Source organism: Sus scrofa, chromosome 2, assembly GCF_054392235.1.
Source record: "Sus scrofa isolate SSC_HxYL_T2T_F1_AM1 chromosome 2, Sscrofa_HxYL_maternal_Yorkshire_Landrace_v2.0, whole genome shotgun sequence".
Lineage (NCBI taxonomy): Eukaryota > Metazoa > Chordata > Mammalia > Artiodactyla > Suidae > Sus > Sus scrofa.
Genome location: NC_139384.1, coordinates 21,338,583 through 21,356,129, shown reverse-complemented (window position 1 = coordinate 21,356,129; position 17,547 = coordinate 21,338,583). Strand labels below are relative to the sequence as shown.

At 49.3% G+C, this 17,547-nt stretch overlaps 1 protein-coding gene across 6 annotated transcripts in view; it reads left to right on the top strand.

Moving 5' to 3' along the window:
* EXT2 (exostosin glycosyltransferase 2) overlaps positions 1–17,547 on the top strand; it is a 139,742-nt gene that overhangs the window by 18,564 nt on the left and 103,631 nt on the right. For all 6 annotated transcript variants that reach the window (XR_014837028.1, XR_014837027.1, XM_085011383.1 and 3 more), the window contains 3 exons: positions 5,676–5,871; positions 7,939–8,078; positions 11,200–11,293. Coding sequence is in view for 4 of the 6 variants with exons in the window: in XM_085011383.1 (XP_084867509.1) it covers positions 5,676–5,871; positions 7,939–8,078; positions 11,200–11,293 (430 nt within the window). In the remaining 2 variants the exon portion in view is untranslated. The remainder of the gene's footprint in view (positions 1–5,675; positions 5,872–7,938; positions 8,079–11,199; positions 11,294–17,547) is intronic.

The following is a 17,547-nucleotide window of genomic DNA, read 5'->3' as shown; positions in this document are numbered from 1 at the left end:
ATAACTTCAATGACGAGAGAAAAGTCAGTTGAAATTGAGAAAGGTTTACAACTGCTAGCTGCTTCTGTGAGCATTCACTTTAAATCGATTGTGTGATTTTAAACAGATTTTTTAAACGCCCTTTTTCTTTTCCTGTTGTTCTGGAGATTATTTAGTTCAATTTAATTCCATCAACTTCAGTTCAAATCAGACTTTTATTGCAGGCCTCGTTGGACCAGGTGTGGCCAGGCTGGTGGTTCTCAGCAGGGGAGGGCAGTTGATTTGGCCCCTCTCTGGGGATGTCTGGCAATCCGAGGAGCCAGTTTTGACTGTCATGACTGTGGAGGTGTGTTGGGGTCCTCACAGTCACCTCCAATTTTGAAGATTTCCCAGGAGGACCCACAGGACTCAGTGTGCAGACATACCCCTATGGCCATGATTTATTACAGCAAAGGATGCAAAGCACAGTCCTCAGAGGGAAAAGGCGCATGGGGTGAAGTCCAGGGAAGCCAGGGCCAGGCTTCCAAGGGGCCTCTCCTGATGGGACGCTTACCACCCCCCCACCCCCGCAACAAGTTGTGACAGCACATGTGAAATGTTGCCCACCAGAAGTTTTGCTGAGAGCTGATCACATGGGCGGTCTGTGCTTGGCATGCACCATAATTCCAGGCTCCCAGAAGGAAAGCAGGTGTTCGGCATGAACCCTGTGGTTTGTACAGTTTGAGCCCAGGGAGCCATTCTCCCCAGTTCTCCCCCCAAGTCGAAGTTCCCACACACCAGCCAAGGATCAGCCTTTGAAAGAAGAGAGCCGTCAGGCCTGCCGTGTTAACGCTGTTCTGCCCAGGGTGCCCCTGGCATCTAGTGGGTTGAGGCTGATCAACCGCTAAACCTTTGCAAAGCACAGGGCAGCCCCTCACACACAAAAGAATCATTGGATCCAGATGTCAGCAGTGCTGGGCGAGACAGGGTGCGCAGGTGAGGGTCCTCTGGGCCTTTTTCTTAGGACCGCTGGGGCCAGGCCCTCTTTACCATCTAGTCTCACGAGTGTAGTCCTGCTCTCACATTGGTTGAGGACTCTCACTTGCCTTCCTTCAGATTTAATCCATGGAAGAAAATGTTCAGAAAAGAAAAGATTCCGTGAAAACCAAACAAAGGAGCAGAAGTTTCCGCTGTAGTGCAGTGGGTTAAGAATCCAACTGTAGGGGCTCGGGTCACTGTGGAGGTTCGATACCTGGCCCAGTGCGGTAGGTTGGAGGATCTGGCGTTGCGGAAGCTGTGGTGTAGGTTGCAGCTACCGCTCAGATTCAGTTCCTGGCCTGAGAACTTCCATATGCCGTGGGTACATCAATAGAAAAACCAAAACCAAACCCAAAGGAAAGCAGACCTTTCTGAATAGCAAAAATTATCCTCCAACGATAGTGTCAGCGATTTACAGGCTGTCTATTGGTATTTTCTTGGTAGCTTAAATCTCTTGTTTTTACATTTAGCTTTAGATGCCTTAAGGTCACAGTGGCTCTCTAAAGTCAGGGGCAGCAGAGGATGCTGAAGGCTGCCATGGGCACGGTTCTCCCTCTGCTGGCCAAGTGGTGGATTTCTGGACCCACCCTCTCCGTTTCCCCACCAGTTTGCAGCTTGGCTCCTCTCTCTCTGAAAAAAAAAAAAAAAAAAAAAAAGACAGACTTCAGGCTCATCCCTCTTTCCAGGGGCTTGGGAGGAGGTGGTGTGGGTGACCTCGTGGCAGCATTTTGGGATCTCTTGCTCTTTGTGAGAGTGGCTTTTTAAGGGAATTCCCACATCTCTTAAGGGCTGCGGAGAGTAGCAAGAGCTTTGTTTTTATTTTTATTTTAAATCTCTCTCAATATTTTTCAATGGGAAGCTGAGGATTGTTGCTATTGATAGCTTCTTCTCACAGCTGTGTTGGCCTCAGCTGGAATTCTTGTCATTTTCTCTCTACAAGGAACTAAATTGGGAGTTTACCACTGTTGCTATTGAGGGAGACTTAGAGTTCTCAGCATGATTTTACTTCAACGTCGATATCAGCACTGCTGGGAGGAAACATGAAAGTCAGAGCCGGTCATTTTGGTCCTAGAAAGAAAAACAAACCCACCTTAGGATTTTGTTTGCTTAAAACTAAAATGGGCTACCCCATCGACCAGCCATCTGCCAGGTCAGGGAGAGCCAGCACGCAGGCAGGGGGAACGCTTTTAGACGCCTGTTCACATCTGCACGTTTCTGTAGAAAATGGTAGCGGTAGGTGGGGACCGAGTGTCTAAAAAGAGAACTGTGTTTCTTAACAGTGAAATCTAACCCAGAGGCTCTCTTTCCTCAAGAGTTTCTCTGAGCACCACACGTCAGCATCTGCATTTATTTCTCTGTCTATCTAGAAGGATCGCTCTCTCTATCTACATGTACTGAAAACCACGCATTCACGTCGGTATCTCCCATCCCATCCAGCACCCCAGGGGCGGTCTGGTTTTCCCTCTTTCCATATTCCTAATTCCCTTCTCCGACAGCGAGAGGTCTGGCTCCCATTATCCTCAGTATCTTTCCTTATTTGATCAGCCCTCTTGTCTGTAACCAGAATTCTGTTGTTCCCACCGCCCCTTCCTTGCACAGATGCCCTCTCCCCCCACCCCCCCGCCCCACTCAGTCCCTGACCCCCCACCTTGTGCTCCTGCTCCCCCTCATCGACCCAGGACAGAGCCCCTCCTCACCCTCCTTGGGTGCTAACACCCCACATGGAAGCGGTGTTCCTGTTGCTGTCACCCTTCCTGCCACCCTCTCCTGGGCTCCCACAGGCCCTCCTCACCTCCCCTGGTCTCCAGCACCCATGCTCGGTTGCCATAGCTACCTCTGCCCCTTCCCCCAGTGCAGAAACCACAGCCGCTCTTTTCGGGATCTCATCCCCTGTGCCCGGCCACCTCCCTGCTCTTCCCCCTCTTAAGTAGAAGCTCTCCGCTGACTCGGACTTCAGCACTCCCCGCGGGCCGTCCCCCGCTGTGAGAAACACCCTCTTCCCCCCAGGACTCCAGCAGTCTGCACCCTCCCACACGGGACACCTCCTTGGATACCAAGGTGACTATTCTTATTCGAGGCAGCCTGGGGCACTGGATTTATGCTGGCAGCTCCACTTAAATAGAAGGTCTCCAGGAAGGTCCAGCCAGTCCTAGTGCTCCATGGCATCCCTGGCATCCATCAGCACCGGCAGCTTAGGAATGGGAAGGACCTTTCGTGGCCGTTTAGCTCTAACTCGTGTATGACACTTTCTCCTGAAACTTCTTAATGAAAAGTTTTCTGATTTGTAATTTAAAAAACTCGGCACCTCACAGGGCAGTTGATTTCATTTTCAGGTAGCCTTAAGAGTTAAGCTTTCCATGCTTGACTTGAGAGCTTGACTGTCAATCTCTTCCCTGTTTAAACAGACACTTTTTTTTTTTTTTTTTTTTTTGTCTTTTTAGGGCCACACCAGCGGCATATGGAAGTTCTCCAGCTAGGGGTTGAATCCCAGCTGCAGCTGCCTGCCTATGCCACAGCCACACCAGATCTGAGCCTTGCCCTCGACCTACATCACAGCTCATGGCAATGCCAGATCCTTAACCCAATGAGCGAGGCCAGGGATCGAACCTGCATCCTCATGGATACTAATTGGGTTCATTACCACTGGGCCACCACAGGAACTCCTAAACAGACACATTTGATTACAGAAGCACTTGGGCTGGAGGTGTATTCGATCTGAGATGCTCTGAGGATGCTCCCTGTGGTGCTCCTCCCGCCATAAATCTTCCCTCTGGAAAGGAATGCTTTCGCCAAAGAAAAATGAGCGAGGCTCAGGGCTGGGAGTGGAATGCAAGAGTCTGTTTCAGTGGCTGCAAGGAATGCTCTTGGCTATAAATAGTCAGCATAGTGTTTGGTGAAAAGGGAACTTAGGGGGAAGTCGCCCAGGATGAGAGAGGAACCCAGTCCATACAGCTGGTCCACACTGCCTCCATGACCGGCTGCTGTCCATGTCTCTCTTAGCCTCTCTGGCCCCTAGCCTGGGCTCTGAGTCTGCACTACCGCCCAGAGCAGCTCTCTCAAATAGAACTTTCAGGGAGGAGATGACCATTATTTGTGCCACCAGGGACCCACTGGCTGCATATGGCTGTTGTCACTAATGGGACAGAGACACTGGATTTTAAATTTTCGTAGATGTAAATGGCCTTATGTGGCTAATTGCTGTCAGACAGCGAAGTTCTAGGGAATCTGCTTGTCCCTTTCTTTCCCACCTGTTGTGTGGGCAGTACCCTTTGCTTTGGGCTCAGCTGTAGAAAGAAAGTACCAGAAGTGTTTTTGAGGATTTCCGACCCATCGAATCCTGCCTCTGCTGCTCTGTTTGCTGGAGTTGAGCTGATCTGCTGGCGGCGGAGTTGTTCACGGCCCCTGTTCTGGGCGTGAAGCCTGATGCTTGGGGAAGATGATACCCTCTCGGTTAGAGAGTGAGTCGTCTTTGGCTGTGGCTGTGAGCCTAAGGCTCACAGCTAGAACCTCCAAATAAGTTGGAGAAACTGAAGAAGGATCAACCAATTACCCACCCTTTTTTTCTCCCCAAAGCAAGAAAAGGGGGTGGGGTGAGTTCAGACTGTAAGCTTCCTCTTAGCTTCCTCTTAGCTTCCCAGGCGGCGATGTCTGGAGGTGCGTGTCCTCAGGATTTTCCCTGGTCTGTACCAGCTTGAGGTAGAGTTAAGTGAGCACCGCTCCTAGGTCTGATTCCATTTCTTCTGGAACCTGCTTTATGTAATTCCCTTCTTCGACAGTGATCCCTTGTCGGTCCTTCCGCCTCAGTAGCGTTTATGCTCTGTCACTTCTCTGCCTGTGGGGATCTTGCCTTGCAAGAGGGAATTGCCCTCTGGTCCTCCCCAGAGTCTTCCCCTCGCCTCCTTGTTTTCTAACTGTGCACATTTCGTCTCTCCAGGGGGTCTAAATGGCACTAGACCCTTGGACATCCTTTCTTCAGTCCATTTTCTGTAAAGCACCCTCGCTATCTGAGTTTTAAGACTGGTTCCATCCTTGGGTGAAGATAGGTTTTTTCACTGGTTCCTCAGTGACCAATTTGGTCTGCCTACATGCGGCTTGACGACGAGGGCTCGCTCGCTCGCTCGCTCTCTTCTCCATAGCATAGGGTGTGCCACCCAACAGCTGGAAGCATTCTTTCACCTCTTCTGCTTTCATGGCCAGTGCTGTCCATTATGATCCCTTGTTTTCCTGTTTGAAGGCTACAGGCTGCTGTCAGTTCCTTTTCAGAGCAGAAAATTCAGATCTAACTAATGATAACATTTGGTGATCTTCCAAATAATCAGCCAGTCGATTTCCTCCTTTACACACACACACACACTCTCTCTCTCACACACACACACACACACACACATTTTAAGCATGCTCCCTAAGCTCAGCATGTTATAAGCATTTCCTCAAAACATTAAGAGCTTTTCCCAGGTGAAATCTTGAATGACGGCATGGTGTTTCATCACATAAATGAGTCATACCTTGGTTTCTTAGAGTATATAATATTCAGCAATGCCACAGAGTATAGTTTCCAAAAAAAAAATGAAGGATGCGAATGAAGACGGGTGAGAAGACACTTGCCACCTTAAGTCAGTTTAATATCAAAGTTGGTCTCACCTTGAGTAGCACTGAGTCCCTTGTCTTCTCCTTTGTAGCCCTCGGCGGTTCTTCCTCCTGTCGTCCCAGGTGGCTCTCCACCCTGAGTACAGAGAGGAGCTGGACGCCCTCCAGGCCCGACACGGAGAGGCAGTGTTAGTCCTGGACAAGTGCACCAATCTCTCCGAGGGCGTCCCCGCCGCCCGGAAGCGCTGCCACAAGCACCAGGTCTTCGATTACCCGCAGGTGCTGCAGGTGAGGGCCGCGCACCCCCTCTCCCGGGCTCAGCAGAGGCCACGTCCATGGTAAAACTGACCCCAACAAATAGGAGTTGTTGCATCCAGCAGATCTCCCCAAGGGGAGAGTGAAACCGAGGACTGCTCCTGGCTGGAGCCGTGGGCCTCCAGGTGCTTCCACGTCTGTGTACAGTTTGCGCGTGTCCCCACTCCTTGCAAATCTCCATCTTACTTCAGAACCGCAAATCCAGTAGATTTACAAAGAAACCACGCAGATGGAGCAGGCACCTGTATTTTCCTTTTGTTCCTGTGTTCATCATCCAACCCAAAGAAGTCTCCTTTTTTAAGGTGCAGCTTGTATCCTCTGACTGTGCCAACCCACACGGCCACCATCAGCTTTTCTGGGAGTGGAAGATTTTTGTTTGTTGTTACCAATTTGTCTTCCAGTGTTTTTGCTGCACTCAGTGTGTCCTGCTAGTGTTGTGGGGATGGCAGGACTTCATGACCACGGGCAGAGCTGTCCTTTTGGGGATGTTTTATAAGCAAGATATCTGACACTCCAAGGGCCTGGGGGCCAGGAAAGGAGAAATTGAGTTTTGTCCTCTCACGTATTTCAAATACAGACAGGTAAGTTCAAGGAGAAATATCAAGAAGCTGGTGTGAGGTTTTTGTTTTGTTTTTTGTTTTTGTTTTTTTTTAAATCTCCAAAGAGAATTGGCCCATGCTGAGATTGTTAAAATACTTTCAAAAAGTGCTGCGTCTCCTCTGGAATGTCTGACTGATAACAGTGGTGATGGGAGCAGGAGTATTTATAGTAACCTTTGTCTAGACAGGAAAAATGGTTATCAGCACGTGTGTCCACATCTGGACGCCGCCTCCCGGGCTGGCTGAGCTGTCCACCTGCGCTTCCAGGCGCCGTGACGGATGCCCTTTGTCCACTCTTGCTGCTTTTTCATTTATCCCCCGAGGAATTTGCCATTCTGAGTTTCTTTGTATTTTTTCCCTGAACTTGCCTTATCTCTAGCTTTAAAAATTAAACAGCATTTTAAAAAAATTTTTTTAATTTATTCTTTTTTTCTCCTGAAGAGGTAAAAACTAGGAGAGACTGAGTGTTAGAGATAGGTCTTTTCTTATTTGGGTTGACGTAACAGCAACTGTTTTTCCTCCTGTACAGCTCTTTTCCCGAACATCCCCCACATCCGATGGGTTTGAGGGAGTGAATGGGGAAGAAACTTTTTGAGATTTTGCTTTTTGTTCAATTAATAGTTTCCAAGTACAGCATATCTGGAGTTCCTCTTGGTGGCTCAGCAGGTTAAGAACTCAGCTGATATCCATGAGGATGTGGGTTCAATCCCTCACCTCGCTCAGTGAGGTAAAGGATCTGGTGTTGCTGCAAGCTGCGGCATAGGTCACAGATGTGGCTCGGATCAGCTGTGGCTGTGGCTATGGTGTACTTAGGCTGGCAGCTTTGGCTCCGATTCGACCCCTAGCCTAGGAACCTCCATATGCCGTGGGTGTGGCCCTAAAAAGCAAAAAAAAAAAAAAAAAAAAAAAGGTAGAAGAAGCTGTCTGTCTTCATGTGTTTTCAAAGGCATTGCATTCATGAGATGAATGTCTTCTCTATGCAGAGCACACCGGGGAGTGGAAAGGTGAGATTTGATACTTTCTGGTTAGGGGGTCCTCTAGAGAGCCCGGGATGCCCAGACCGAATAATTAATTCTGTTCACAGGTAGGTGGGGGTCAGTACGCTAAGCACTGGGCAGCCACTGTGCCGTGGGGTTCCACGAATCCAGGCCGTGGGAAGTCACACTGTTGAGTGTCCAGAGGAAGAGCTGCACGTGGGTTGTGAACATTTGCAGAATGTCAGCAGTGGAGGCTTTGCCGTGACCCCAAAGAGTAAAAAAAAATCCAGAACACTGCAACCTCTTAAGCTTTTCAGTCTTATGGTGTGAGCTATTATCTTTTTAGCATTTTCGGTATGACTCGGCTTCAGCCCCTGGGAGAATGTCTGTGGTCTGCAGGGATCAGACTAAGTGGATCAGCGAAAGTGGTTTCTAATCCCCTCCCTCTGCCTGTGTTCCTGCAGGAGGCTACTTTCTGTGTGGTCCTTCGCGGAGCTCGCCTGGGCCAGGCGGTCCTGAGTGATGTGCTTCGGGCTGGCTGCGTCCCCGTGGTCATTGCGGACTCCTATGTTTTGCCTTTCTCCGAAGTTCTTGACTGGAAGAGGTGGGTGTTCCCTTCTGATCAGCTTTACACCAGGGGTTCCACACGTGTTAGGTTTTAAAAGTCCCCCAAACACCTGTAATGCATACCTGGGTTTGAGAACGACTCCTTGAGACTGGTTTTGCTGTGTTTTCCATCAGAAGAGTTCAGTCCATTGGCCTGGAGCAGAGGTTGGCCAACAGAGACCTTTGGCCAAATTCGACAGGCTGCCAGTGTTGGAAAATAAAGCTGTACTCAGTCACGGCACCCTATTCGTTTATACGTGCTCTTCGGCTGGTTTTGTGCTGCAGTGGCAGAGTTGAGTTGAGTACTGAGGTTTAAATGACAGAGAGTTCACGGTCCGCACAAGCTGAACTACTTACTCTCTGGCCCTTTACAGGAAATATTCACCTGGGGCCCAGAGCAGCAGTTCACAGCTATGCCTCACCTGGAGAACTTTTAAAAACATGCCTGGGCCTTGTCCTTGGGAATTTATATATTTATTTATTTATTTTTGCTTTTTAGGGCCGCACTTGTGGCATATGGAGGTTCCCAGGCTAGGGGTCTAATCGGAGCTATGGCTGCCGGCCTACACCACAGCCACAGCAATGCCAGATCCGAGCTGCATCTGCATCCTACACCACAGCTCACGGCAACGCTGGATCCTTATCCCACTGAGCGAGGCCAGGGATTGAACCTGCAGCCTCATGGTTTTTAGTCGGATCCATTTCCACTGTGCCACAGCGAGAACTCCGGGAATTTATTTGGCCATGCCTGCAGCATGTAGAAGTTCCTGAGCCAGGGATTGAACCCATGCCACAGCAGCGACCCAAGCCACTGCAGTGACAGTGCCAGATCCTTAAGCTGCTGAGCCACAAGGGAACTCCAGGAATTTTAAAGCTTCCGAGGCAATTCTGATTTGTAGCCACAGTTGAGAGCCACTGTTTGTTGAATTTGCATAAAGTGCTGGCTGGAGGTGGCGTGCCTGCACACGGGCGAGGCCTGGGAGCACTGATGTGTCCAGACGGAGACCAGTGGGCTCTGCCCGGCTCTGGCTGTCAGTGCCCAACTCCATGGAACAGTCTGCTTGTCTCATGCTGTTTCATTTCCCCAGGATTTAGGAGCTTAAACATTTTTGAAAATGGGTTCCTTTTGTATATACTTCTCAGGCTTTGCCCCCAATTTTTAATGGCTTTCTCCTCTCCCACTTTTTCTGATATCATGTCCAAGTCTGGTCACCCCAGGTATTTGAACACTTTCTGTGGCATTCCTCCATGGGTACATTCATTCTTCTCACGCTTATGGGAAAGTCCACTGCGAGTAATGCAGGCTCTGCTCCTAAGGAGGCTAGAATCTAGTGGGGAAGACAAACCAGCAGTTCTCATCCTGTGGGATAAATGCTGCGACAGATGCCGCAGGGGGCGAGAGAAGCCCAGGACAGGGAGGGAGCGCACTTGAGCCTGGGAGAGGAGGGTGTGAGTCTCTGTCCTCGGGGGTGATGAGCCACTTTCGGTCCCTGACTCCCGGGAAAACCTGTATCGAGCGCCCTTTCCTTGTAGGTACTGAGTTGGGGACGGGGCTACCCAGATAATCAAGGTCCAGCCTGGCCTCGGAGAAGCCCCCGGTCTAGTGGTAGGAGAGGCAAGTAAGGCAGCGATTACCAGATGCAGTGCTGAGTTGCAGCCCTGCTGGCCAGGAAGCCAGGAGCAGGAGGAAGACACACTCCCCCTTTCAGGCCTCAGGGTGGGGAGGCTTCTCAGAGGCAGTCCCCCTCAGCTGAGTCTGAAAAGCTGCTTGTTCCTACGAGGCCCTGGGTCTGCTTGGCGGGTTATAATTATGGGTCAGTGGTGGAAGGGCTCTGGATTCGAAGCCAGGGGACTGGGGTTCAGATAACCAGCCGTGTTGCTGGCTAACTTCATGATCTTGGCAAATCATTTAATCTTTTTTTGAGCCTCTGTTTTCTCCAAATATGTGTAGAAATCATCTACTTATTTGTTTATTGAACAAGTATCTGTTAAGTGCTGTGTGTGAGAGGCAGTGTGCAGGGGCTCAGGTATGCTGGTGAGTGGAACCCGGCGTGGGTCCATCCAAAAGGACCTGGCTGGCGGGCAGAGGGGGTTTGGAGTTTAGTAAATTCACTTACACAAATACAATGACAAACTGCTAAATCCACGAAGGCAAAGTCGCCACCGAGGCCCCTCTCCCTTACCCACCGTCTCTAATGGGGTCGCAGGTCCTGCCAGTCCTCTCCCCCCGTCCCTTCACCGGCCCTTGCAGCGCCTCGGGCTCCTGCTTTTCTGTGGTTTTCTGTAGTTCTGACCCTCGAGGCAGAACGGTCCTGCTGGAACATAACCAGATCAAGCCACGCTTTGCCAAACCCCTTTTGTGACTCTCTAGCTCGGTGAAAGCCCAGGTCCGTAAATGGCCCGAGAGGCCCCAGCTGCTTTGCTGTGCCCCTCCCTCCCCCGCTCCCCCCTTCATTGCCTGGCATCCTCCACCCTCTTTACCGTACTCCAGCCACACCGGCCTCCTTGCTGTTGCTGGAACATTCTGATTTCTGTTCCTCGGGGCCTTTCGCTTGTTGGCCCTTATGCCCGGAATGCTCTTCCCTCGGGTATTCTCCGTGGCTCTGTGACCCCCTGGCCTTCCTTGTCTGATGTGTCCATTGTCATATTGCCAGGACTTGGCACGTAGTAGGGGCTCCATAAGTACATGCTGAATAAGTGAATGGATGGGGCGTATAGCTAAAGGCGAAAAGTCCTTGTTAATTCAGAGCAGGCAGTGAAGAGCGAAGGAGGGACCAGATTGGTGGGATTGCATATGCAGAGACCCTGTGGTCGGGCAGAGTGATGTGTTTGGGAGACCGAAAGGTGCCAGTGTGGCTGCAGCACTGTGGGGAGTAGATGGAGGCTGGGAGATGAATGGAGTGGTGAGTAGGAGGTGAGAGATGGAGCTAGTGGGAACACCTTTGAGCTGGTGGGTTCCGACAGATGGGGAACTAAGAGGGGCTACTCACTGCAAGGACGGGCTGACGGAGGTTTGGGGTGTTGTTGCTTCTGCTTGTGAAAATTAAACAAGACACGTATGTAGCAGAGCTTTGTGGAAGAGGCCATACGTACATCAGCTGTTTTGCTCTTGTCTCTAGAGCATCTGTGGTCGTGCCAGAAGAAAAAATGTCGGATGTGTACAGTATTCTGCAGAGCATCCCACGCAGGCAGATGGAAGAAATGCAGAGACAGGTAAGGGGCCAGGCAGTGCTACTGGGGAGGCAACGTGGGTGCTGTGACTGCTGCATACGGAGCAGGATGACAGCCACTGAACACGGGGGTGGGATCAATTTCCTCCACCGTGTCGACCAACCACACTTAGAGAGGAAGTCAGTGTTAGGGAACTGCATCAGGTGAGGTTGGGGGTAATAACTGTCAGAGATTTAGAGACACTCCTGAGGTGAGCCTAGGGTGACGTTAGGGTCCCTCTGCAGAGACTGCTCAGGACGCAGGGCCGGCCTCTCGGGAAGGTTGCTTATGCAGCATCAGGGCCGGCCTCTCGGGAAGGTTGCTTATGCAGCATGTGAGTTCTGTTTGCCAGAGACGCCGTGGAAGCTGGCATGACTCAGGGTGATGCTTCCCAGGTGCTTTGGGCTTGAGAGTGTCAAGAACAGTACCCCCCCCCACCTTCCCCCCCACCCCAACACAGGTCTCCCTCCACCTTCTGCCACCTCTTCCCCTGGGCTGCTCGCCACTGTGTAATGCCCCCTCCAGGTGTCCCGTTGAGCCCTGTCCCCTTTCTCTCTCCTGAAAGAAGTCTGGTTGGGCTCAAATGTGAAAAAGTTAAAAGATTTAAAAAGACTATCCCAGTGCTGGTACTGTGCATGTTGTTTCTTTTTTTTCTTTCTTTTTTTAAAATGGATTTTAACAAGTTTTTATCACAATTATCTATGTAGGTGACGAGTGGGAGAAGAGGCTGGGAGGGCTCTCAGCACTGAGGATAAAACTGCCCTGCACACCCCTGTTTTCTCCCCGCGCCCACCCCGGGCGGAGGGCCTGTGTCTAACCGTGTCCCGAGAACAAGCCTCAGCCCTCTGTCCGGGTGAGGGCAGGGTGGTCACCCGGCTGTGTGGATGGGCAGGGGATCCGGACTTCTTACTGCTCCTTAACCGAATTTTCAGCCTGTCTTGCTCTGAGCTCCGCCTTTATACCCGGAGCCTCTGCAGCAGGACGCGAGGTTTTCTTGGCTGATTTCAGGTGCGGCCCTCTTGGGCCTGTAGGGTCATCTGCCACTCCTGCTTTTCTGCCTCCACACTTTGTTGCTGTTATCTTCTCTCCCCTTTTCTTTATCTTTGAGTGAAATTTTAAAAATTGCCCCATAATTGTCATTTGGGGGTTTTAGGAGGTAGCCAAAGTTAGTGAATGTAGTTAATTCACCTTTATTATTGATACTGAGCCTCTTAAACCAAGGTGAGGGCTCATCACACAGTAATTAAGTCTGTAGGTTCTTACCTGAGACCGCCTGTGCCAACGGCCAGCTTGGCCATTTACTAACTCCTTGCCCTTGGCCAAAGATCTGCCTTCTTTGGACCTCGGTAAGTAACCTCATCTGCAAAACATTTTGGCATTCTGACTTGAAAACAAATCACAGGTTGAGTTTGGCCTCTTTGTAGTTTTTTCGTAGCATACCCGTGTTCATTTTAGGTTTCTGGGCTTCCCTGTTGTTACTTAACCGCTGACCTCATCTGAGTTTTAGTGAATTAGAAAATCAGTCTAGAGATCTCTAGATTTTTATCTAAACTTGTGGTTCGTACAACTTGTGTAGGAGAAAATGTTCCTTAAAGGGCCCTGGTGTTTGTGCTCTTTATGTTTCTTATTATGGCATCTTGATTTGTTAGCAATTCAATAGAGAATTACCTGCTAAATCAGATTATCGTCTTTTACTAGTTTGAGTCTAAAAGGCTAAGAAAGTACTGGGGAGGTAAAAATGAGCAAATTCTGTTTAGTGACCTTCTCCACCCCACCACCGTCATGTTGGAAGCAGGATCACTTCGTTTTTGGACCAGAGCACCCATGGCACTCAGAGAACATGCTTGGGAACCGCAGGTCTGAGTGAGCTTGCAGGCTCAGAATCATAGAACTGTTGAGATGGAATGACAAAGGTTATTATGTTAAAAACAGTGTACTTGGTTATTTGGGTTTGGAGAGACGCGCTTGGAGTCAGGAGACTTGGGTTTGAGCCCTGGGTCTGTCCTTATTAATTGTCTGACCACCAGTTACCGAAGCTCCTTGGACTTTCCTCATTTGTGAAATCAAGGGGTTGGCTAGATCATTTCTCATGTTATAGTCAGCTGTTTAAAAACACTGAAACTCATGTCCTTGACAGTGTTAGTAATTAAGTGGTCCTCTCTTTCCCGTGACCACCTCCATCACGAGGGCAGTTTGCTCCTGTGGTGAATGTGGTTCCTGTGTCAGCTGGTGGGAGGGAGGCAGCCCTGGCGCTTCCCTGCCTCCCTTTCCCCTCCTGCTGGCTGCTGCCCCTCTTCTCTGCTACTGTCAGACCTTCTAACGCACTCCGCTGCCGTGCCTGTTGAGTCCTGCTCCCCTTGCTCTGAATATTCTGTGTTCCATGCTCTGCAAAGGACCTCTTTTCTTCTCCCAACCTCAGGTTTCTCGACTGGGTGAGATTAGCCAGTTGAAGCAGTTCCCAGACAAATATGAAGGCTGACTAGGCTCAACTACCAGATGCCAATAGGACACCTGTGTCCCAGTTTGTGACAGCCAGAAATGGCTCTAGACATTGCCAAGTGCCCTCGTGGCGCAAAATTGCTATGATTGAGAACTACTTTTCTGTTGATAGGTAACGACTCATCTTGCTAAGATTAGAGATGGTTGTTTTGTTCTGTAGGGCCCTTTCCAGAATACCCTTTTGCATCTCTCTATTTATTTAGTCTGACTTGGCAGGGGTAACTGACAAAATAGTACTTGGTTCTGGAAAGTTTTTAGACCTTAGTGAATCCTATATAGGCAGGTCAAATTCTAGTCTTTTTTGTAAGACAGACATAAACTTTTAGGGGAAAACCTGTTGCATCAGTAGTTGATACCTTAGAAGCCCTGGATGGTGTGTTAGGATGAGCTGAGACAGGAAGGGAGGCTGTGATTTTCTTGCTGAGCAGCTCAGCTCTAGCTCAAGGGGCTGTGTGCACAGTGGTGGCCAGCAGAGGGCCCCATCCGCTTTGAAGTGACTCATTTTCTTTTTGAGGCTTTAACTGTCTTGGAGAAATCCTGAGTGCCATCAACTACCCTGACGTTGTCCTCAGAGCCGCTCTCTAGAGCTTAGCATGGGATTTTGCTCTTCATAGATGGACTAGACCCCAAGTTTTTGAAATGACCCCAGAGCTGTGGGGCGGGATCTTGGTGATGAAGGCATTGCAGTAACGTTTTGCAGTTTAGGGTTCAGGGTCAGAAAGGCCGTAATCTGACGGAGGAATACATGGTCTAAGTCCTTATCACAACTCAGAAGTTAGGATGCACCAGGAGAAAAAGATATCCTGCTTGACAAGGAACTAGAATTAAGTTTTCTTCCTGACCTTACATGCGATAGTGAAGCAGCCATGACGTTACATGCAGGGCGAGAACCTGAAGGAAGAGCTGGAGTTAAGCTCAGATCTTGGAAGTACGACCTGCGTCTGTGTTATCTACCCCTGAAGGCCAGCAAGGAGCGGTGCCGGCACAGATGGCATGGGACGAGCCGGGGTAGCTTACAGGGTTTTTTGTGGTTAAGTTAAAACCCTGTCCTTTCAATTAGTAGAGGTTAATAGTTACAGCAGTATAAAGCCAACTTATCAGCCAGCCTTTTATTGTCCTGTGAGCTCAATGAACTAGTTAATTAATTTAGGGAAGCCCTAACGATGTTGTTGTTTTCTAAGGGGAGATGATGGGAGATAATAAGAAACCTGTGATCCCCACCCACAGAGGCCTGACAGCCGTCTTGGGGATACGTGAGTACCAGCCAGAGAAAGCTGAGAAGATGGTACAGATTTTCCACAGGATGTTAAGGGTCTGAAATGGGAGGGAGGAAGTAGGGGGTAAAGCTGTCAGGGACAGATTTACTGGGGAGGTAGCATTTGATGTAAGCCTTCAAGAGGCAGGGTCCCTTCAGCCATCGTTCTCACCCTGGAAGCCAGGAAGATGGATGTAGCTAAATGCTCCTCTCTAGTCAAATGGAACTTTCTCGTCCCCTGTCCCCCTGGAATCAGAGTGAAAACGAAAGCAGTCTGGGACATGGGAAGGCTGAATAGACCTTGGACCGTAGAGTTAGCAATGTTTGTATGGATAGGAAGGAAGGTGTAAATGGATCCCCAGTTTATCTGTTGAGTGGAGTTTCCAAACATTCTTTTATTGGTCAGTGGCTCCACCAGCAGTGACCTCTAACCTCAGCCACCCTAGGAGGTGGAAGTCAGGAGCCTGCCTTGCCTTTGAACTCTTCTTTGTACTCGATTGACTAGGAGCCTTTGAGGTGGCAGAAACATTCAGCATCTTCTTTGCGCTCTCTCCTTTAATGCTTGGCTAAGTTAAAATGTCAGTGTCTTTTCAGTCTGCTACACTGCCCAGCTCAGTTTGCCTTCATGTTTTCCTATGAAGCATCTCAAGTACTTGTGCTGTGGGGGAGTGCATGAAGATAGAATGGGCCGATCAGGAAAGAGAGCACTTCTGTTGAAGAAAATAACCCCCCTGGCATGTGGTACCCTCACCTGGCAGGACTGCAGTTAGGCCTGTGATGCAGGAGAGCAGAAGAGACCACAGGACGGCACAGCAGAGGTCCTGCGTCTCATTCAGAGGAGAGCCCCCACGAGGAGGAGGCCCGCTTCTCTTAAACGTGATTTCAGTGCACTGAGCTGCCCGCTTTCTGGTCAGCCGTGAATAGAGAAGATGGGAAAGCTCTTTTAAACAGAGAGCCTCAGCACTTTGGGTAGGCAGCAGGCAGCTGTACGCGCTTCACGACATCCGGGTGTGTCATTGTGAGAGGGCAGAAGTACTTACTTGGTTAAAAGAAGCATGCATGTGCTTATTTTTTGCTTTTTTTTTTTTTTTTTTTTGGATTTCTAGCATCCAAATGAGTCTTACCATCGCTTTGAACATTGCATAGAGTTTCATTTCTTCCCCTTGAAGCTGTTATTGATGGGGCATCTTAAAGTGGAGGAAATTCAGGTTTGGCCATTCTTGGGGATGCCCTACAATCTTTATGTGAAGGTTTAAATTGTGTTCAGCACATATATACATGGATCTTTTTAAAATATTGACGTTTCTGTGACATATTTCATAAATTTCTCTATCTAAACTGTTCGTTTTTATTTTTTAAGAGTGTCTTGTGGTTCACTTAAGGGTGTAAGCCCTCGGATGTCTAGAAGCCTCAGCACCCAGATGGATGTGTTCTCAGAGGGTTCCCTGTGCTGGTGGCGCAACTGTTGTGTCCCTTGATGGTTGTGTAGTGGTCTGTGCTCATTTCTTCCTCCCTCCCCCCAACACACACACTTTACAGAGCAAAGTCTGTCAACAGAGCCGGGAGAGAGGTGGTGAGAGGAGTAATCTGAATTTTTCAACGTGAGGAAACTGAGGAAAGGGGTTGTCCCCAAACCACACAGTGTGTGAGGGACGGACAGGAAGCAGACCCTGATTGCTGCCCACAACTTGATTCCAGGCGCACAGCTGTGTGGCCTGGATTGAGGCTCAGCTCAGGATGAGCTTCCTGATAATTCAACCTAACTGCTTATTGACTAGTCTTCCCCGGAAAGTGGCTGCTCGAGACATTCGAGACTAGGCACATCCCCGGAAACAAATGATGAAGAACGTGCAAAAGATTTCCCTTCCAGTTTCCAGGATCGATTTGTGATGTCTGTCATTGAAAACATTTCCATATACGTAAACTGAACTCTCTGGGGGCTTTTTAAAAATGCCCACTCCCTGCCTCCCTTCTTCCCCTCACCCTCCAGGCCCAGCGCGCTGCTCCAGGCTCTGGTTCCCAACCTGCCCTTAAAAAGCTACTGGATCACTTACCCTTCAGCGAGGCCCATTGGAGTTCTTCCTGTGGAACAGACAGCCGTGGTTCTGATACAAAGCCAGGCTTTTTGGCCAGTGGGAGAGCCTTGGGGAAAAGTGTGATTACGGGATATTGTGAACTTGGTAATTTTGTTTCAATAGCACTGTATATGGAGTTTTCCTGAATGTATAAATCCCTATTGTGAAGAAGACAGGTCAGTGTGCGTTTAAAGCAGGATAAAATAAGGACTCATTTGATTGGAACTCTTAAGAAAGAGCATTTTTATGTGTTTAACTTTTTTTTTTTAGCTTTAGTATTAAGAATCTTATTGGAAAAAGACTTTTGCCAAGTATCTGATGGGAAGCCAAGGAAAGCATTTTAATAGAACTGTCTCAAATTTATAGCGCACTAGGGCCTGTAAATAAATTTCCCTGTCTTTAAGGTTGGGGCCGATTTGCAGTTATTC